This window comes from Diaphorina citri, unplaced genomic scaffold (assembly GCF_000475195.1).
Source record: "Diaphorina citri unplaced genomic scaffold, Diaci psyllid genome assembly version 1.1 scaffold133, whole genome shotgun sequence".
Taxonomy (NCBI): Eukaryota; Metazoa; Arthropoda; class Insecta; order Hemiptera; family Psyllidae; genus Diaphorina; species Diaphorina citri.
This window is the reverse complement of record NW_007377570.1, coordinates 267414-290592: the sequence shown is the minus strand read 5'-3', so window position 1 is coordinate 290592 and position 23179 is coordinate 267414. Positions and strand designations below refer to the sequence as shown.

Below are 23179 nucleotides of genomic sequence, written 5' to 3'. Positions count from 1 at the left end.
CTAGTCGTCCTCTTCTGTAAGTGATCAAACATTAAATTTAATTTATTCTTATTGTACTTGGGGTCTTTGAGCTTCTCTCCAATCTTCACAGAGAATAATTAAATTTGTAATGATGGTGTAGAATTACATTGTAATTTCTGGAACCCTCAAACGCCTTGTTCTTTGAGACTTGATTGAAATTTCTCTCCTTACTTCAGATGACAATGATGACGAGGATTCACTACAAGCTCTCGGAGAACTAGAAAAGATCGATGACGACTGTGACAAGCACGGAATTCAATTCGTCAAGATTGATGATGAAGAGGCTGCCAAGGCTTTTGGTATTGACGATGTGCCCGCTCTGGTCTACTTTGAGAAGCAAATTCCCAACTTGTATGACGGTAAGTAAATTATGAACATATTATTGAAATTAAATAGTCTTGAATAAAATAAAGTAGGCTTTACTTAACTTTTCCTGTACTCATAGGGCTTTCTTCTATATATTTACATTTTACACTCTTTGTTGTCCATTATAATAATTCAATATACTCAAATGCAAGAAATGACAAACAAAGTGGGAGATTATTGCCTAGGGCAATCTTTATCATTCAACTCTGTTCTCATAATTTCTTCCTTCCAACTTTTTTCTTTTTAGAAAATTCAGAAGCTCAGCCTCCTTACATTTATCTACGTTTCATGGGTATGATTTTACAAAAGGTTTTCATTTGATTTTTTTCTATACCTTATATGCACCATATTGTCCACGAATGCACTTTCATTACACCATTTAATTATGCACTTTTTGATTTCTGATTAAGTTGGTCCAAGGTCCAAAACAAGTTGGATCTGTGTAAATCTGAACATACACAATTTTTCTGAGGTGATATAAAATTGGTGAATTCATAAAAAAAGTACCAAATGGTATACTCAAATGCAAGAAATGACAAACAAAGTGCGAGATTATTGCCTAGGGCAATCTTTATCATTCAACTCTGTTCTCATAATTTCTTCCTTCCAACTTTTTTCTTTTTAGAAAATTCAGAAGCTCAGCCTCCTTACATTTATCTACGTTTCATGGGTATGATTTTACAAAAGGTTTTCATTTGATTTTTTTCTATACCTTATATGCACCATATTGTCCACGAATGCACTTTCATTACACCATTTAATTATGCACTTTTTGATTTCTGATTAAGTTGGTCCAAGGTCCAAAACAAGTTGGATCTGTGTAAATCTGAACATACACAATTTTTCTGAGGTGATATAAAATTGGTGAATTCATAAAAAAAGTACCAAATGGTACCATGTTCAAGTTTAACACACCCCTTTATATAAATTATTTTGTTTGATTGATTGTCTTCGTTTGTACACACTACAGCCGTCCAAGGAGGTAACAGGCCAGCACAGTAACAAGTTAACACATTTATAAAATGAATTTTTTTGTAATTACCATTTAAACTAAGCACTGACTAATACTTTGTTTGTTGAAAATTTCAGGAGACATCGAAAATGAGGACGAGTTCTTGGAATGGCTAGTGGATCAACTACAGAAAGATGAGATCGAAGATGTAACGGATGAAATGTTAGATAGACTTATTAAGGAAGGCAAAACAATGGCAGTTCTTTTCTGTAAGTAGTAATGTTTTTCAACCGCCAATTTTCATTTAAGCTTATAAAACTTTCAAGGACACATGTGTAAATAGGTAAATAACATACTCATACAAATGTTGATATACTGAAGATTATAAGCACCTTTACTTTGTTTTTAATTACTATTGTTCAAATTTCAGATGACAACAATGACCGAAAATCTCAGAAAGTTCTCAACGAGCTTGAAAACATTGATGATGAATGTGATACTCTGGGGATTGTATTTGTCAAGATCGACAATGCAGATGAAGCTAAAGAATATGGCATTGAGAAAATTCCAGCACTCATGTATTTTGAGAAAGGCATTCCAACTCTCTACACTGGTAAGCTCTAACTTTAAATCATATGTGAGTTGTACATACTAGTAAACATGTAAATTTTGTAGCGTAGGTCTTTTAAGATCACATATCTTTCCAATCTTCTGATTACGGGATGTGTGAATCCACAAATTCGGCATACATAAAATGTTAGGCAAACTACCATCAGAAGCAATTCAAATTTAACATATTTTATTTTTGCAGGTAACTTGGAAGAAGAGGAGAAGGTGCTGAAATGGCTAGAAAATCAACAGAAAACTGATGAAATCGAGGATATCACTGACGAAATGTTGGACATGATCATAGAGAAAATGCACCATGTAGCTGTATTGTTTTGTAAGTACCTACATTAATTTGACTCATAAAATACATAAAATCAATCGTCCATTGAAGAATAACGGGGTATTACAATGGCCCAATAAAATCGGATGCTAGGACATATTTTCATCATTTAGAATGGAGCCTCTATGAGAGAAAAATACAAGGAAGTAAGGTACGAGTAACAATATGTTAAACACACGTCATGCTTTCAATAAAGAAATAACAAAACATTTTGAAAGAACAAAACAAATTATTATAGGTTACCTATAATATTTTAGGTACATACCACATATATTTCGTTCACAATATAACGATATTTTTATTATTGTTTTAACGGCATCGGCATAACTCAACTCTCTTTAGCACGATTGGCTGATTGATTACAGCAGTTATAGTATCTCTCAGCTCATTCTGGTCTACAGAATCGATTAGTTCATGGGATCAATAATTATAGTGAAAACATAGTGTTACAGTGAGCTCTTTACTGGAAATCTTTCTCAATCCCTCAAAAATCAGCAGATACATAAGCTGGTTAGGATTTACTGGTGTACTCTCTATTTATTAGAGTCCAGCAGATTTATATGGGGGGATATGTCCGGTTCAGAGCAGGGATACATACATTTAAAGGTGTCTTGTGTAGCATTTTAGAAAGATTCGAAAAAGTTGGATCGTATCCAAACAAATTGTAAAATAGGGCCACAAGATTATGCTATGTTTATTTCAAGTGTTAGGTGTTGAAAGTCGTCAACGAAAATAAAATAAAAAAACTATTACAATAAAATATCGGAGGAATAGTGGATTTGAGGACTCACCTTGAACAAAATGTGTAGTACATCATCGCCCACAATGTCTAGTTTACCTCGAAAACTGAACAGACTAACGATTGCCCCAGTGTGATAACTTTTAAACCGTTCTGGAGGAATAGTGGATTTGAGGACTCACCTTGAACAAAATGTGTAGTACATCATCGCCCACAATGTCTAGTTTACCTCGAAAACTGAACGGACTAACGATTGCCCCAGTGTGAAAACTTTTAAACCGTTCGTTCATTTTTATTTTAATCTTTCAGATGACAAAGATCAAAAGAAAAGTCAGAAAATCTTGGCGGAGTTGGAGAACATCGATGACGAATGTGACCAACATGACATTGCCTTTGTCAAAATTGATAATGACAAAGAAGCTAAGGAATACGGCATTGACACTATCCCCACACTGGTTTTCTTTGAAAAAGGAATTCCACACATCTTCGAAGGTGAGTCAATGCTCAATGCTCAAAGGTCTGTTTTTCTAATCTTATTTCCAGACAAAGAAGCTAAGGAATACGGCATTGACACTATCCCCACACTGGTTTTCTTTGAAAAAGGAATTCCACACATCTTCGAAGGTGAGTTAAAATCAGTCAATGCTCAAAGGTCTGTTTTTCTAATCTTATTTCCTAAGAAAATTTTCGTAGAAATTTGTGAATGAGAGTTTGGAAATTTCAACTTCCTCGTAGGACTAGAAACCATCACATCCGCAAAGTAATCCTATAGTATAGGTATAAGTTACAATCAAATTCCTTTTTTCAGGCGATCTTATGAAAGAAGAAGAGCTTCTCAGCTGGCTTGTACATCAGAAACGACACAGTGAAATTCCAGACATCTCAGATGAAATCATGGAGAAACTCATAGACAAAGTGGAATATCTGGCGGTGCTGTTTTGTAAGTTCTTTAATGAAAAAATGGTCGCCTTATTTATTTTATCAACTCATTTACACTTTGAGCAATTAGTTGATTTAATATTTCAATTATCTCGTATATTGAACAATGACAACATTTTAAAATACAAGAATCAAACGGAAAAACACACACACAATTCTTTTCTGTAAGTAGTAATGTTTTTCAACCGCCAATTTTCATTTAAGCTTATAAAACTTTCAAGGACACATGTGTAAATAGGTAAATACTCATACAAATGTTGATATACTGAAGATTATAAGCACCTTTACTTTGTACTTTTCTGTAAGTAGTAATGTTTTTCAACCGCCAATTTTCATTTAAGCTTATAAAACTTTCAAGGACACATGTGTAAATAGGTAAATAACATACTCATACAAATGTTGATATACTGAAGATTATAAGCACCTTTACTTTGTTTTTAATTACTATTGTTCAAATTTCAGATGACAACAATGACCGAAAATCTCAGAAAGTTCTCAACGAGCTTGAAAACATTGATGATGAATGTGATACTCTGGGGATTGTATTTGTCAAGATCGACAATGCAGATGAAGCTAAAGAATATGGCATTGAGAAAATTCCAGCACTCATGTATTTTGAGAAAGGCATTCCAACTCTCTACACTGGTAAGCTCTAACTTTAAATCATATGTGAGTTGTACATACTAGTAAACATGTAAATTTTGTAGCGTAGGTCTTTTAAGATCACATATCTTTCCAATCTTCTGATTACGGGATGTGTGAATCCACAAATTCGGCATACATAAAATGTTAGGCAAACTACCATCAGAAGCAATTCAAATTTAACATATTTTATTTTTGCAGGTAACTTGGAAGAAGAGGAGAAGGTGCTGAAATGGCTAGAAAATCAACAGAAAACTGATGAAATCGAGGATATCACTGACGAAATGTTGGACATGATCATAGAGAAAATGCACCATGTAGCTGTATTGTTTTGTAAGTACCTACATTAATTTGACTCATAAAATACATAAAATCAATCGTCCATTGAAGAATAACGGGGTATTACAATGGCCCAATAAAATCGGATGCTAGGACATATTTTCATCATTTAGAATGGAGCCTCTATGAGAGAAAAATACAAGGAAGTAAGGTACGAGTAACAATATGTTAAACACACGTCATGCTTTCAATAAAGAAATAACAAAACATTTTGAAAGAACAAAACAAATTATTATAGGTTACCTATAATATTTTAGGTACATACCACATATATTTCGTTCACAATATAACGATATTTTTATTATTGTTTTAACGGCATCGGCATAACTCAACTCTCTTTAGCACGATTGGCTGATTGATTACAGCAGTTATAGTATCTCTCAGCTCATTCTGGTCTACAGAATCGATTAGTTCATGGGATCAATTATAGTGAAAACATGGTGTTACAGTGAGCTCTTTACTGGAAATCTTTCTCAATCCCTCAAAAATCAGCAGATACATAAGCTGGTTAGGATTTACTGGTGTACTCTCTATTTATTAGAGTCCAGCAGATTTATATGGGGGGATATGTCCGGTTCAGAGCAGGGATACATACATTTAAAGGTGTCTTGTGTAGCATTTTAGAAAGATTCGAAAAAGTTGGATCGTATCCAAACAAATTGTAAAATAGGGCCACAAGATTATGCTATGTTTATTTCAAGTGTTAGGTGTTGAAAGTCGTCAACGAAAATAAAATAAAAAAACTATTACAATAAAATATCGGAGGAATAGTGGATTTGAGGACTCACCTTGAACAAAATGTGTAGTACATCATCGCCCACAATGTCTAGTTTACCTCGAAAACTGAACGGACTAACGATTGCCCCAGTGTGAAAACTTTTAAACCGTTCGTTCATTTTTATTTTAATCTTTCAGATGACAAAGATCAAAAGAAAAGTCAGAAAATCTTGGCGGAGTTGGAGAACATCGATGACGAATGTGACCAACATGACATTGCCTTTGTCAAAATTGATAATGACAAAGAAGCTAAGGAATACGGCATTGACACTATCCCCACACTGGTTTTCTTTGAAAAAGGAATTCCACACATCTTCGAAGGTGAGTCAATGCTCAATGCTCAAAGGTCTGTTTTTCTAATCTTATTTCCAAAGAAAATTTTCGTAGAAATTTGTGAATGAGAGTTTGGAAATTTCAACTTCCTCGTAGGACTAGAAACCATCACATCCGCAAAGTAATCCTATAGTATAGGTATAAGTTACAATCAAATTCCTTTTTTCAGGCGATCTTATGAAAGAAGAAGAGCTTCTCAGCTGGCTTGTACATCAGAAACGACACAGTGAAATTCCAGACATCTCAGATGAAATCATGGAGAAACTCATAGACAAAGTGGAATATCTGGCGGTGCTGTTTTGTAAGTTCTTTAATGAAAAAATGGTCGCCTTATTTATTTTATCAACTCATTTACACTTTGAGCAATTAGTTGATTTAATATTTCAATTATCTCGTATATTGAACAATGACATTTTAAAATACAAGAATCAAACGGAAAAAACACACACACACACAATCAGTCATATTGAAAAGTCACCAAAGAGACCAGGCATCCTAGTTTTAGCTGTTTTGGTGATGTTTCACGATTGAAATTCATACATTCAAATTATTTAGCTATACAATGATCCTAGGATACATAATATATGTGTTATTAATAAATATTAAACACGGGATATGACTCTCTGTTTTTGACATTAGATGATAAAGATGACAAGCAAGACATCCGAGTATTGAATGAACTGGAGAACATTGATGATGAGTTGGAAAAAGAAGGCATTGTCATAGTCAGACTGGACAATGATGCAGAAGCAAAGGAATATGGAATCGACCACCTGCCCACACTGGTGTACTTTGAAAACAAAATACCCGCTTTATACGAAGGTAAGTTTACGAAAGGAATATAAACACTATGAACATGGTAATTGACAAAGTACAACCTAATCAAGTATGTAATCAGTAATCACACTGTAAAAATGAGCCAAAAGTATGTATTTTCTAGCATTGTATTTTCTTTGAATAAGGACAAGGCTGAGTTCAATTTAAATTTGTTGTAAAATACTTAATTTATTTTTCCATTACAGGAGATTTACTAAACGAAGAAGAGGTACTGAAATGGTTGATCCACCAGAAAGAAACAGCTACCATTGAGGAAGTGACAGATGAGATCCTACATGAACTGATTGAAGATCATGAATATGTGTTTGTCTATTTCAGTAAGTTATTTATTCAAGATTAGCGGAAACCGTCCCTTAGGTACTAGGTAATTTTTCTATCACTGAATACAAAATTACACCAATCATCAATATTTGAAATTAATTGCGCTAGGAAAACACAAGTTAATTTTATACTTGGGACTTGTATTAATGGACTCAAAAACTGAAGATCATGAATATGTGTTTGTCTATTTCAGTAAGTTATTTATTCAAGATTAGCGGAAACCGTCCCTTAGGTACTAGGTAATTTTTTCTATCACTGAATACAAAATTACACCAATCATCAATATTTGAAATTAATTGCGCTAGGAAAACATAAGTTAATTTTATACTTGGGACTTGTATTAATGGACTCAAAAACTTATTTCAGGTGGTCGCTGTGAGGAGGGAGATGAGTGTGATAACATCTTGGATGAACTGGAGAACATTGATGACGAGTTAGATGAATCTGGCATTGTTTTCGTCACCACAGAAGACATGAACTTCGCCAAAAGACATGGCATCAAAACATTCCCTTCGCTGGTATTCTTCAGAAACAAAGAGCCTCTGGTTTACAAAGGTGAGAAGACTTTTAAAGATATTTGCGCAATAATCGATAAAACTTGGACTTTTTTTAAATGAAATGTGGAATACTGGCGACTGGAGGAGTAAATTTTGGAGAAAAACTCATAATTTTTGCTTCAAATTACAGGTGACATCAATGACGAAGATGAAGTTTTGTCTTGGCTGAATGAAGAAGACACCTTGGAGATCCCTGGCAGGATTGAAGAGGTCAACATAAAAATGCTGGAGAAAATTTTGGCGGAAAATGAGCACGTAGTGGTATTCTTCTGTAAGTGCAATACAAAATATTGAAGAGAAAATTATGTAATTTTAACTTTTTAATGATTGCTAAAGGCTATAATACAAAATACACTTGATGTGCTCTTAATCGAGATAAGATTACACTGTAGGTACACTCTAAGTATGAAAATCCTTGGGATTCAGATATTGATTTGACCCCATTTGTATAACTTTTATATTCAGAAATAAATGAATGAATGAATGAATTAATTAATTAATTAATTAATTAAATATGTACATCCGTTACAGTTGGACGTTTTGCTAGTATAAAATATGTACTACATAATACATTCCCCCATTTTTCTCTCCCACAGATGAAGAAACCGACAAAAAGAGTCAGAAGATCATCAGTGAGTTGGAAAACATTGATGATGAATGCGAGGAGAAAGATATTAGCTTCGTGAAAACTTCAGATGAAGGCATTGAGAAGGAATACGACTTGCCCGAGCTTCCATCCTTGGTGTTCTACAGGAAAAAGTTCAGGAAAATTTACACTGGTAAGAAAAAAGTATCAGTGGATTAAATGTTTGTACATAAAACTTATTGTACACTAATCAAAGTTTGATTATCTTACTTTCCATTTCTTGTAGAAATTATTTGAAGGAGAACTTGATAGAGTTTCTTGTAAAGATTATTTGACGAAGAAGAATGTGGAAATAACAGTATATCATGTTTTGATCTTACAGGAGACCTAATGCACGAGGAAAACATTTTGAAATGGGTTCTGGAGTTACACGAATCAACACCCGATGTCATTGAAAGTGTAGACCGAAAAACTCTACAAGTTCTTATCAATGACGTTGAACATCTGGCTGTCTACCTGTGTAAGTGGAAATTTTGGAATTATTACGAGTATTGATTTGTTTTTACTGTTATGATGCAATATGCCTCAGGCAAAATGTAAATTTTCAACATGTAATCCGAAAAACTCTACAAGTTCTTATCAATGACGTTGAACATCTGGCTGTCTACCTGTGTAAGTGGAAATTTTGGAATTATTACGAGTATTAATTTGTTTTTACTGTTATGATGCAATATGGATCAGGCAAAATGTAAATTTTCAACATGTATTAGATGAAAAAAGTGGTGAACTTTGAACATTTTAAATGCCTCTGCACAAATACAACTTTGATATCACCACAGCAACACGATGTACCATTTCATTTTTTCTCTTCTTAGATGATGACAAATGTGAATCGTGTGATGAAATTCTTGAAGAATTGGAAACCATTGATGATGACACAGACGAACATGGCATTCAATTTGTTAAATCCAAAGACAACAAGCTCGCCTCCGAACTTGGTATCTTCAGCTTCCCAGCCCTGGTATACTTCGAGACAGGGGTTCCCATCATGTATGACGGTAAGTGAAACTAACATGTAAGAGTCGGTAGAAAAAGAAGCAGAAGTTTTTCTAGGACGTATATTTACCAATTTACAAACAAACTACTGGGTGACTGTTGCTAACAATAACTGTAGTTTTATGTCTTTGAAGGAAGAGTGGAGGACAGATATTACAAGAGTGTCATTCTCAGGTCTAGAGCCAAACAATTCTTGAAATGCTAGTCCGATTTGTATCAGATCTTTAATCATTTCAAATATGTATCATTCTTGGCGTTTCAAACATGGATTCTCTACTGATGATATGGCGGTATTAACAAAAAATTGGCAAACTTTAGTATTTAGTATACCTATCCGTCTGGGTCCGTCATGCTCTGGGTGCATTCTGGCTCTTGAGGACAGTGAAGTAGCAAAGATCTTCAACAGGACAAGCCTTCCAAACCAATCATACAAATATTATATTTAATGTACCTATATATTTTATTTATTTATTTACACTCTAAATTTATTGATTTTCTTCTCTGAAATTTTTAGGTGATCTCAAAAACGAAAAGAAAGTACTCACATGGCTAGTTGAACAAAAAAGTAAGAATTTGTTCCCTCCGAACTTGGTATCTTCAGCTTCCCAGCCCTGGTATACTTCGAGACAGGGGTTCCCATCATGTATGACGGTAAGTGAAACTAACATATAAGAGTCGGTAGAAAAAGAAGCAGAAGTTTTTCTAGGACGTATATATTTTACGAATTTACAAACAAACTACTGGGTGACTGATGCTAACAATAACTGTAGTTTTATGTCTTTGAAGGAAGAGTGGAGGACAGATATTACAAGAGTGTCATTCTCAGGTCTAGAGCCAAACAATTCTTGAAATGCTAGTCCGATTTGTATCAGATCTTTAATCATTTCAAATATGTATCATTCTTGGCGTTTCAAACATGGATTCTCTACTGATGATATGGCGGTATTAAGCCTGATTCACACTAATGTATGACGGTAAGTGAAACTAACATGTAAGAGTCGGTAGAAAAAGAAGCAGAAGTTTTTCTAGGACGTATATTTACCAATTTACAAACAAACTACTGGGTGACTGTTGCTAACAATAACTGTAGTTTTATGTCTTTGAAGGAAGAGTGGAGGACAGATATTACAAGAGTGTCATTCTCAGGTCTAGAGCCAAACAATTCTTGAAATGCTAGTCCGATTTGTATCAGATCTTTAATCATTTCAAATATGTATCATTCTTGGCGTTTCAAACATGGATTCTCTACTGATGATATGGCGGTATTAACAAAAAATTGGCAAACTTTAGTATTTAGTATACCTATCCGTCTGGGTCCGTCATGCTCTGGGTGCATTCTGGCTCTTGAGGACAGTGAAGTAGCAAAGATCTTCAACAGGACAAGCCTTCCAAACCAATCATACAAATATTATATTTAATGTACCTATATATTTTATTTATTTATTTACACTCTAAATTTATTGATTTTCTTCTCTGAAATTTTTAGGTGATCTCAAAAACGAAAAGAAAGTACTCACATGGCTAGTTGAACAAAAAAGTAAGAATTTGTTCCTTTTTTTTATTAATTTCTTAATTTCTTTACATAAAAATAATCTTTCAATGAGTTCGTATTTAGGTACTGTTTAACTTTATACGTATAACAAGGGTAATTTATAAATTATAACAGTAAGACTAAAAACTCAAATACCCATGTTTTTGAATTTTCACTACCAATAATTGTCTCTCAACAGGGGGAAAAGTAGCTTGGTAATCAACTTGGATAGGTGTAGTTATTAAACTTATTATTATTAAATTGAAAATGTAAAACCATTTCCTGTTCATAACGTGCTCTTGACTTTTCGAAACTTGCAGGCGTAAAAATATTAGAGCTTAACTCGGAAGATATTGATAGAGATAGGAACGATAATGACGATATAGACGATAACAGCGACCAGGAAAGCGACGAAAATTTAGAAGAAAATGTTAACAACAACCATAACAATGAGGGTGAGACGCAAAGTCGTGATCTTACCCTGTTTATAGTAGCGCTTTCCCTAGTATCCCTCAAGCTTCATATCTCTTGATATTGTTTCAAAATGCTCTGACGAGATTGTTATCTATTTGATAATAAATAAAACATGACATTTAACAAATTAAAACATTTGGAATAACAGACACTTCAACTATATTCAGTATTCACAAGTATATCTGTTCCATTTTTTTTTTTTTTTTTTTTTTTTTTTTTTTTTTTTAAAAAAATTCAGTATTCACAAGTTAGTATATCTTTCCCATTTTTTTTTTTTTTTTAATACAGATCTTTTGTCGTTTATTAAAAAAAAATATCTTATCAGAGTATTCAGAAAACTTTACTTTGCACAACAAATAGTTATTGTAAATACATATTTAGTAGTACCTACTTTCTTACTACATAAGAATTCTATGATTTTTAAAGGGATATTTTACTTTTAAATATTGTATATCTTTATGAAATACACTTGGGCTGGGTATCTACATAATCACTTATAACTCTGTAAATGACCTTGCTAAAGTAGTTAATTTTGATTTAACATATTTTGAAAATTCCTTTTGCATGTTCATGCCTTTAATTCCTTCACTATGTGTTTGTTAATTTTATGAATTCACTGAGTGATTTTTCTTTCTCAATCTGGTTTTTGTATTAACAGTCAATTATCGTCTGCAGCAAATTGGTTTAATAAAAATTAAAGAAATACATTTGATTTGGCTTGATTATTTCCAATATGATAAATTTTCTATATTTTCATGATCTTTTACAATATCATTTTTTTCAAATTTCATTTTTCGCTCATTGGAATAACTTACATTGTATGAAAAACGAAATTCATGAAAGCATATTCAAAGTTAACTTACTAGTATGATTTCCGCAAACGCTTTGCTACTGTGTTTTGTTCGTTTTGTAAACAAGTAAACATTTATGATCTCGATTAATGCAAGAATGTTTCTGCAGGATAAAATGACAGGATAATTAGGTTGTTGCTGTTAATGGAAATTTTTTTTCATCTTTCATTCATAACATATCACTGCGTATTCCGTTTTCATTTTCAATTTTTCCCTCTAAATACGCATGCTAATTATAACATTCATAACTAAAGCACTGAAATAATTACATTGAACGTTTACTGATTCATAAACATTGATTTTGCTGCAGGCGATACCTGTTTCTACATTGGATTGGGAGGGAAAAACGAATTAAGGACCTCTGTATATGAACCGTTTCAATGTTGTCCGACAAAAGTAAAGAAGTCCACCAAGTTCCCCAAAGTAACAAGTGCTTCAGCAAATACAAACGTCAAGTTACCATCTGGATCTGGAGGCAGCGAAAGGAAGAAGTACACAGCGGAGCAAATAGTCAAATCTTCCAACAAAGCCAAAGAAAGTAAAAAAGAAGTCAAAGACGTAAAGCGGGCTAAGGGATCACCTGATAATGAGAAAGATAAAGGTAACAAGGGAAAGAAGGGATTTTTTGATAACGGAAAATACATATGGTTCTGGTAGTATTGCAACTGCATGAACTGAAAAACATCACTTCTTAGTGATGATAAACCACTATATTACAAAAGACACATTATATCACAAAGTATACATCAGCTAGAATTGCATGGGAACTAAGAAAATCGTAAAATTCTGCATGAAACAATACAAAAGCGGTTTAGTATTAGTTTTGTATTGACGGTAGTAATAATTATGTTAAGGGATCTGTATTCTCTAACCCATGGCAAATGTGGCTAGGTTTTAACAAATATATGATGAAAATTTAAATGGCAAACAGTATAACAACACAACAGTACACAGCCAAGTATTGTTTCTATCATATTATCAGCTACAAAAGAAATAGAACTTATAGAAAGAATATTGCATGATACCTATTTTAAAAGAAAATAAACTGTATATCACCCATTCACCTAATTCACATAAAACTTTATTTTCAGGGAAATTCAGATAAAAAGGAAGAAGATCAGGAAGTTAGAAATTATAAAGTTTAAAGTGAAAACTACCTAATAACTGTGAAGGAAAATTATTCAACATAATAAATTTTGTAAAAGTTATGATAGTTCATGAAAGTATTGTGTATAAAAAATCAAAATCACTTGAAATAAGTGAAAACTACCTAATAACTGTGAAGGAAAATTATTCAACATAATAAATTTTGTAAAAGTTATGATAGTTCATGAAAGTATTGTGTTTAAAAAATCAAAATCACTTGAAACCACAAAACAACAATGAAAAACATTGTACTTATTACAACAGATATTGAAATTATATTGTACCCTGTCCTCAAGCATAGATAACGCTAGAGCTTTTATTGTGCTTTTACAACTGTACAGTTTAAGATTAATATGGTTATGGTGACAACTTCCTAAAGCACGATAAATAAAAATTTACCAATAAAACAAAAGATGTAATAAATATAAAATGTCGATAATGAAAATTGATCTCTGTAGTTCTTTAAAAATATACTGATTTAAAAATAAAATTGTTGCTGCGCCCTTCGACGTTTAATATAGGTTGATCAACTCATGGAACAAATTAAAGAAAAATAATAGGTATTATGTATTTTATGAATTGGCGCAGTCAAATGGTCACAAATACTCTCACTCAAAAATGTGCCTAACAAAATTAAAACAGTATTTGAAATTGAGAAAAAAAATCGAGTTTCATCTAAAAGAAATAAATTTGATGTCTATAAATTTGTAGGTTGATCAACTCATGGAACAAATTAAAGAAAAATAATAGGTATTATGTATTTTATGAATTGGCGCAGTCAAATGGTCACAAATACCCTCACTCAAAAATGTGCCTAACAAAATTAAAACAGTATTTGAAATTGAGAAAAAAAAAATCGAGTTTCATCTAAAAGAAATAAATTTGATGTCTATAAATTTTATGTAATTTTAACTTTTTAATGATTGCTAAAGGCTATAATACAAAATACACTTGATGTGCTCTTAATCGAGATAAGATTACACTGTAGTACACTCTAAGTATGAAAATCCTTCGGATTCAGATATTGATTTGACCCCATTTGTATAACTGTTATATTCAGAAATAAATGAATGAATGAATGAATTAATTAATTAATTAATTAATTAAATATGTACATCCGTTACAGTTGGACGTTTTGCTAGTATAAAATATGTACTACATAATACATTCCCCCATTTTTCTCTCCCACAGATGAAGAAACCGACAAAAAGAGTCAGAAGATCATCAGTGAGTTGGAAAACATTGATGATGAATGCGAGGAGAAAGATATTAGCTTCGTGAAAACTTCAGATGAAGGCATTGAGAAGGAATACGACTTGCCCGAGCTTCCATCCTTGGTGTTCTACAGGAAAAAGTTCAGGAAAATTTACACTGGTAAGAAAAAAGTATCAGTGGATTAAATGTTTGTACATAAAACTTATTGTACACTAATCAAAGTTTGATTATCTTACTTTCCATTTCTTGTAGAAATTATTTGAAGGAGAACTTGATAGGTTATAAATTTTGATCAGCTTTTTAACTGTTGGCGCCAGTTAAACCAATGAATCTAAGAGCTCTTTAATACAAAGAAGCTCTCCTTTTAAAAAATGTAAATAGATAATATTACTCATCCTATTTTTAGTACCTACCTACATACTTTCTCTTATTTTATATTCTCTGTACCTTGTCCTTTTAATTTTTAAGTTGGTTTTTCGACTACTTGAAGTACAGAAACTTACTGCCAAAGATAAAACTGTGAGTTGTAAATACGTAAATACCTAGCATGTATTTAATAATTACATTAGCTACCTGATACCTTATGTTAGAGTACTTATCAAGTCAACTATTTAAATGTCATACTTCAAGTAGTTCTAACTTTTTTTTCTTTTTCTTATTTAACATAACAATAGTAAATAACTATTATACCTACATGCCTACCTTAAAAATGTACTTATCATATAAGTTACTACCTATGTATTTTAATATTTTTTGTATTTGTAAACATTAAAGTGGAAAATTTCAATTTTGTTCAACACAATGTTTGTTAGATGATATTAACAGTTTTACATTTTTTAACAAGGGCAATCAGACAAATTTCTGTTGGATTATTATTTATTTAAATGGAAAAATAACATTATTTACCGTTTGAGACATATCTTACTTGAAATCCATAATAAAAACTTAAATTGTTTTATTATTATTTAATAGATTTACTAGATATTTTTTTTATTATGATTATTATTTATTTAAGTACATATTTGATTTATTGAAACCAAATGAGAAATTACATAATGGAGTTATTTTAAGATTAAGGATTGAATCATATTATTAGTTTAAAATATTTATCCCAATTATATTTAATAGACAATTTCAAGAGTAGTTTTAGAAATCCACCAGAATCATCATTAATTACCTTGAACCTTCTTTTCCTTTTTACCTAAATATATTATTTACCCCAACAATGTAAAATATTTTTACGACATAAGACTGTAAAAATCATTATATCTATTACTTTGTTAAGTTTATCATTATCTTTGTTAATACAATTAAATTTCAATGTACATATGCATTAACTAACACTAATTTGGTGTTTCTCACTCTTTCACAATTTTAATTTAAAAATTATAAAACACATGAAAAAAGGTGCAAGAGCTAAAAATGCAATGTAAGATGTGCCTGCATTAGATTTGTGTTAGAATGCGTACATGAAATTTATTTGCTGTTTTTATTATTTAAGAATAAGATTATTATACTACACCGAGTTTATCATTATCTTTGTTAATACAATTAAATTTCAATGTACATATGCATTAACTAACACTAATTTGGTGTTTCTCACTCTTTCACAGTTTTAATTTAAAAATTATAAAACACATGAAAAAAGGTGCAAGAACTAAAAATGCAATGTAAGATGTGCCTGCATTAGATTCGTGTTAGAATGCGTACATGAAATTTATTTGCTGTTTTTATTATTTAAGAATAAGATTATTATACTACACCGAAAAAAAAACATTAAATGTTATCACCTCATTGTTAAGTTTGTATTTCAATGTATTATGATATACCAGTCGTTCTTATTCTTTTACAAGTATTATAATATCCCTACATTTTATTAGCAAATTAACTACTTTCTACCTTCTAAAAAAAAAAATTATTATGATATACCAGTCGTTCTTATTCTTTTACAAGTATTATAATATCCCTACATTTTATTAGCAAATTAACTACTTTCTACCTTCTTAAAAAAAAAAAATGTCAAGGTGAAATCAGAAAGTTATTAGGTAATAGTCAAGGTGAAATCAGAAAGTTATTAGATTAAGGGAGATGGATGGATAATCTGAAATTTTGATCGCAAGTAATTGCACTACTGAACAGCATGACTCTAAGACGAGCAGATCAACGATACTTACAAATAAGGAACTTATATCAATGATATCGCTAGGTGTTAAAGGCAAGATAATTCTTAACTTCAATGACACAATACAGTGCATAAAACATTAAAGTCACATCAGAACAATCAAAACAATCAGAAGTTTGTGAAATCAATTAGACATAAATTTGACACAGGTTCAACTAACAATGAGTACTTTCCAAGTTTCAATGAGATCACTTATGAAATAAGGAACTTATATCAATGATATCGCTAGGTGTTAAAGGCAAGATAATTCTTAACTTCAATGACACAATACAGTGCATAAAACATTGAAGTCACATCAGAACAATCAAAACAATCAGAAGTTTGTGAAATCAATTAAACATAAATTTGACATAGGTTCAACTAACAATGAGTACTTTCTAAGTTTCAATGAGATCACTTATGAGCACCGTCTTGAAATGGTAAGTTTTGTTGTTTTTTTTTTTTTTAATTTATAAATTTAAAAATGATAATAATTTTAATGGAAGTACGTAGGTATTTATTATCAATAATCGCTCAAAATAACGTTGGGTAGATATCCATATTATCTATGTATCTACTTGAGGTGGACCATTTCCAAACATTGAGAAACGAAAGAAGGGGGGAATCATGAGTAACAAACAGTTATTTAGAATAAATTCTAAATTTATTTTCAGGAAACCTGCTGGATGAATCTCAAGTGTTAAAGTGGATGATTGAGCAGAGAAATGATGAAAGCATAGAAGATGTGGACAGAGAAACATTCCTTGAGTACATAGACACCAAAGAATTTTTGGCAGTAGTTTTCTGTAAGTATAAGTTATGCCTGACCCAAAGAGAATGTATCACTTATCACTGGTAAGGAGAAAAACGACACCGACACAAAAATGTGTCGAGAGTCATGTCCAAATTTCTAACCACTCTAACCAAATTCTTAAAATTGTATGATTTAGATGTTGAAGACGATCCCAAAAATCCCAAAATCCTAAGACATATCGAACTGATAGATGATGAGGCAGCTGAGTATGGGATCAAAATCGAAAGCATAGAAGATGTGGACAGAGAAACATTCCTTGAGTACATAGACACCAAAGAATTTTTGGCAGTAGTTTTCTGTAAGTATAAGTCAATAAGTTATGCCTGACCCAAAGAGAATGTATCACTTATTACTGGTAAGGAGAAAAACGACACCGACACAAAAATGTGTCGAGAGTCATGTTCAAGAAAAGCCCAAATTTCTAGCCACTCTAACCAAATTCTTAAAATTGTATGATTTAGATGTTGAAGACGATCCCAAAAATCCCAAAATCCTGAGACATATCGAACTGATAGATGATGAGGCAGCTGAGTATGGGATCAAAATTATCAAATGCGACGACAGGTTGATGGCGAAAAAGTATGGATTTAGGAATCCTCCTGGAATCACCTACTTCAGAAAAGGAAAACCCATCAACTATGACGGTAAGTGAAGCACAAACATGAGTCTATGGAGACACTTTACTAACCCAAAATTATTTATGAAGTCTTGGAAATAACTTACTACTTCAGAAAAGGAAAACCCATCAACTATGACGGTAAGTGAAGCACAAACATGAGTCTATGGAGACACTTTACTAACCCAAAATTATCTATGAAGTCTTGGAAATAACTTATATTTGAAAGAAACTAAGTATGATAAAATAAAATAAATATAATGAAATGTTCGTATAAAAAATGGAAAGTAAAAATGAAATTTGTTTTTAGGAGATATTGATGACGAAGAGGAACTTCTAGACTGGCTGACAGACCCTGCAAACATGGAAATGACGGACCATATCGAGAAAGTTAACCGAAAAATGTTCGAGAAAATCTGCCATACATCTGACTACGTTGCAGTATTTTTCTGTAAGTAATGAGATGATCGTCAAATTATTACCTTTTTTCGTTCAAAGTTTATTTAAAAATTTAAATATTATTTTCATGATGTATTAGTAGTATCCGCGAAGTTTTGACATTTCGTTTGACATACCATACCGGACGCCTAATTGTGTTGATGATAACACGTGCCAGCTTGATGTTTAATGCGCTTTTATCAACTACTTATCTGGTTTTCACTTCATGTTAAAATAAAAAGATATGATCTAAAATCCGAATATTTAAAAAATAAAGTCCAATTATCCTACTTCATTATTATCTACTCATCATTTTAAGATTTGGCAAATATCATATCCATCTATTTCATTATTGATTGTCTTGAGACTTTGATTGTGTTCAGACAGTGACGACTGCAAGCAGTGTAGTCGCGTCCTGGCTGAGATCGAGCACATAGATGACGATGCAGATTCTGCTGGTATTGACTTTGTGAAGATTGATGACAAACAGTTGGCCAAACAGATTGGTGTATTCGCTTTGCCTGGGATTGTGTTCTTCAAAATGGGTTCGAAGGAACCGACGATTTATGCAGGCAAGTTCTTTCGAGTTCAACCATTTCTGGAGTAAAAGTGAATAAGTAATTTATTTTGACTGAAAGGGTTTTCAACTTTTCAGGCACAAGATGGTAAAATAATATCTAGTCCATTACCGATGTACTACATTTTGCACAGTGGGCAAAAAAGAGAATGGCAAGAGAGATTAGATTTCCAAGTTGACGAAACACAAAATAAAAACAAAGATATTAAAAAAACAAGGGTAATAGAAAGTAAAAATATCTAGCTTACTGGAATTTAGACCCACTCATCTACTTAATTAATTTATTTTCCAAGTACAAGAGGCTGAACATTTTTTCTATGAATTCAATTGTTTTGATCTACAGGAGACTTGTATGATGAGGCAGAAATATTAAATTGGCTAATGGTTCAGAAAGACCCTGCAGGAGATATGATAGAGCATGTGGAAGGATCTGATCTTCAACGGATCATTGACGAGTCGAATGCTTTGGCAGTTTACTTTTGTAAGTTAATTGAAAGAAATCTGTATTATGACAAAATCGAACACAAACAAGGAGTAGGAAAGTAGAAAATATGTACAAAGACATAAGTTAATTGAAAGAAATCTGTATTATGACAAAATCGAACACAAACAAGGAGTAGGAAAGTAGAAAATATGTACAAAGACATTTCAATTTCCCGATTTTGAAAATTTGGACCGATTGCAATACTTTCATTACTAGTATAGCTCGCTATACTGTAGTAATAGAAAGTAATAATAATTACTCGAAACTTTTCTTTACATCCAACAAACACCTTACAAAGATTATTTAGAAATTTACCAACCAAAATGAAACTTCATGGAGCATGTTGCATGAATAAAATTATTCAAGACCAAATAGGAAATAGCCACAACTCACACATGATCACACCATACTAACTTGAAGAAAGGGGTCCCAAAGTTTGACCAAATGCTTTCATTATTATTTTTTTACTTTCTATTACTACAGTATAGCGAGCTATACTAGTAATGAAAGTATTGCAATCGGTCCAAATTTTCAAAATCGGGAAATGGGTGGAAATATCCGTTTTGGGGTCCCCTGATTCCAAAAAAGTGGTTTTTAGCCCATGGTCTGTACGTTACGTACGTAACGTACGTACGTACTACAGGTTTAAATGGGAAAAAGTAAATAGTTGTGAACAAAATATCTCAAGAACGGTTTATCGTAGAGAAATGAAATTTGGTATGCTATCCCGGCATGGTCCAAGGACGCGACTGTAACAATTTGGTAAAAATCGGATAGTCACCCATCCAGATATCAACCAAAGTAATTGTTACTTAACCCTCATTTCGGGGGAAGCATGTGAATAGTTGATCCCATGTGATTTTTCACGCGGAATCGAATGGTGCTACTTTTAGCACTCTCTGACTTACATTTGAGAAGTTGCGGGTTCGATACTCCCCTGTGTCAACAAATTTCTCTTTTATTTGTGAACCGTTACCAAATAAGCAAGTGAATAGTTGATCCCATGTGATTTTTCACGCGGAATCGAATGGTGCTACTTTTAGCAACTGCCGACTTACAGTTGAGAAGTTGCGGGTTCGATACTCCCCTGTGTCAACAAATTTCCCTTTTATTACATTTTTTTTTTTTTACTTTCTATTTCTTTTCAAATACCTATGTATTCTGCAAATGTAATAGAAAGTCGTGTGATGTTCACACCAGATTTTTAATAATTGCCTTTGTGATGTGAGTGTGCATCACCACCATAACCTTTGAGATATTGGCAACAATAAATTAATAATTTTATTAATCAATTTCTGTCTGCGCTAAGTCAAAGAATAAACGGCAAACATTGTTTCAATTTTAACGTTGGTATTCTTAGTTTATAAGGATTGTCAAATTAACACGCTTTTCTATAACAAACTGTAGGTACTTACAAATTAATTAAAGAGAAACCAATTATTCAAGTACCATACAAGTTTCACACACGATTTCAATTCGCATCTAAGTAAAAATCTTTTTATAATTTTATTTAGGGAACAAAACCTTATGTGATCAGTGCAACTCGAAATCTATGAGAAAACGCAGAAAAGAATCAGTTTCTCCAACCGAGCCCGGATCAGCAAGTGAAACTCAAGAAAGGGACAAATCCAAAGAGAACGAAAGATCAACATCCGAGGGTACTTATGATTTATGTTATGTTTGTAGTTCAACCCCTGTTCCCTATTACACCATCACTGTAGTTCAAATCATGACCAAATCCTCACTAAGTCCTGCTGAAATCTGATTTCCCTAATCATTAAAGTAGTGTATTATTTAGATTCAATCCCACCCATTATGATCAATGTAGTTAACATTACTCTTATAAGCACGCTCACCTGCATTCCATGTTATATTTATGTGTTATACTCTAAGCTTTTCAGATATTTTACATCAGACTCTTCCTTCGGGACAAATCCAAAGAGAACGAAAGATCAACATCCGAGGGTACTTATGATTTATGTTATGTTTGTAGTTCAACCCCTGTTCCCTATTATACCATCACTGTAGTTCAAATCATGACCAAATCCTCACTAAGTCCTGCTGAAATCTGATTTCCCTAATCATTAAAATAGTGTATTATTTAGATTCAATCCCACCCATTATGATCAATGTAGTTAACATTACTCTTATAAGCACGCAACCTGCATTCCATGTTATATTTATGTGTTATACTTTAACTAAGCTTTTCAGATATTTTACATCAGACTCTTCCTTGAGAAACTTTGATAAATTCAACACATTCCTACCTAGCAATAATGTTCAAACACAATCACAGGGGACTGAAATCTATGCCTTAATTTGGGTCGAAGTTTTGTAGTAAAATATTTCAAAATCACCATCCACTTTTCACCACGTCCGTCGTTAGCTTGTAGTATTTTCTTTACAGGCATGATGAACCTATACCTATATTAATCAAACTAGTTGAATATAATTTTAAACAATAAACTAATAGATATAAATTCAAAACACGTTTTATATCCGTGTCGACTGAAAACAGTAGTAAGTACCTACCATTTAGTTAGCTGGTGGTATTTTAAAACCTTTTTGTAGTATTTTCTTTACAGGCATGATGAACCTATACCTATATTAATCAAACTAGTTGATTATAATTTTAAACAATAAACTAATAAATATAAATTCAAAACACGTTTTATATCCGTGTCGACTGAAAACAGTAGTAAGTAAGTACCTACCATTTAGTTAGCTGGTGGTATTTTAAAACCTTTCTTGTGAACAAGTTTGTGTATTCTTCCTAACAGAGTGTTTTACCAAGCTTTTAACTCTAAATTCAGCTTTTTGTTTTACTAATAAATCAATAATGACGGATGAAGATTATAAAAGAACTTCCTGGTTTGTATTTGTGTGAAAGTCTAATGAAGTTTCCCTCATATCCTCTAGTATAAAGTAGAAATTATTTTAGTGGACGAAACAGTGAGATATTTTTAATCTTGAAAAGCAAAATATCTCATTTGTTACTATAATTTATTATTGGTCAAGATACATAACATTCTATGAATTTAAAGAATTCCAGAAAATGACCTTTTTGAGATCATCAAAGCTTCCTTCACAACGAAAATTATTAAGAGTCCAATTAGTGTACAGCTTCCTTGACGTGATGCTTCTTTTAAATTAATGTCATCTAATGTAAGAGAATTCCAGAAAATGACCTTTTTGAGATCATCAAAGCTTCCTTCACAACGAAAATTATTAAGAGTCCAATTAGTGTACAGCTTCCTTCACGTGATGCTTCTTTTAAATTAATGTCATCTAATGTAAAATCACATGATATTGAATGTAATCTTTGCTTTCAGTCAGAACAGATGGATGTGATCAGTGCACCTCCATTCTAGAAGAGCTGGAGAACATTGATGATGACTGCGACCGCCACGGCATCACTTTCATCAAAACACAGGTACTTATTCCTCAAAAGTCGAGAA

The 23179-nt window shown here is 32.3% G+C and overlaps 1 protein-coding gene across 1 annotated transcript in view; it reads left to right on the top strand.

The window, feature by feature from the left end:
• Nucleotides 1-247: 247 nt before the first annotated feature.
• The window catches only part of LOC103525042, a 27883-nt gene continuing 4951 nt past the window's right edge, over nt 248-23179 (top strand). The window contains exons 1-19 of the mRNA XM_017449840.2: nt 248-380; nt 1477-1608; nt 1770-1952; nt 2151-2282; nt 3337-3519; nt 3836-3967; nt 6697-6879; nt 7080-7211; nt 7582-7770; nt 7903-8043; nt 8369-8551; nt 8741-8878; nt 9234-9416; nt 17467-17598; nt 18068-18250; nt 18533-18673; nt 19044-19232; nt 19581-19718; nt 23054-23154. Of these exons, the coding sequence (XP_017305329.1) occupies nt 1560-1608; nt 1770-1952; nt 2151-2282; nt 3337-3519; nt 3836-3967; nt 6697-6879; nt 7080-7211; nt 7582-7770; nt 7903-8043; nt 8369-8551; nt 8741-8878; nt 9234-9416; nt 17467-17598; nt 18068-18250; nt 18533-18673; nt 19044-19232; nt 19581-19718; nt 23054-23154 (2712 nt within the window). The 5' untranslated portion in view covers nt 248-380; nt 1477-1559. The remainder of the gene's footprint in view (nt 381-1476; nt 1609-1769; nt 1953-2150; nt 2283-3336; nt 3520-3835; nt 3968-6696; nt 6880-7079; nt 7212-7581; nt 7771-7902; nt 8044-8368; nt 8552-8740; nt 8879-9233; nt 9417-17466; nt 17599-18067; nt 18251-18532; nt 18674-19043; nt 19233-19580; nt 19719-23053; nt 23155-23179) is intronic.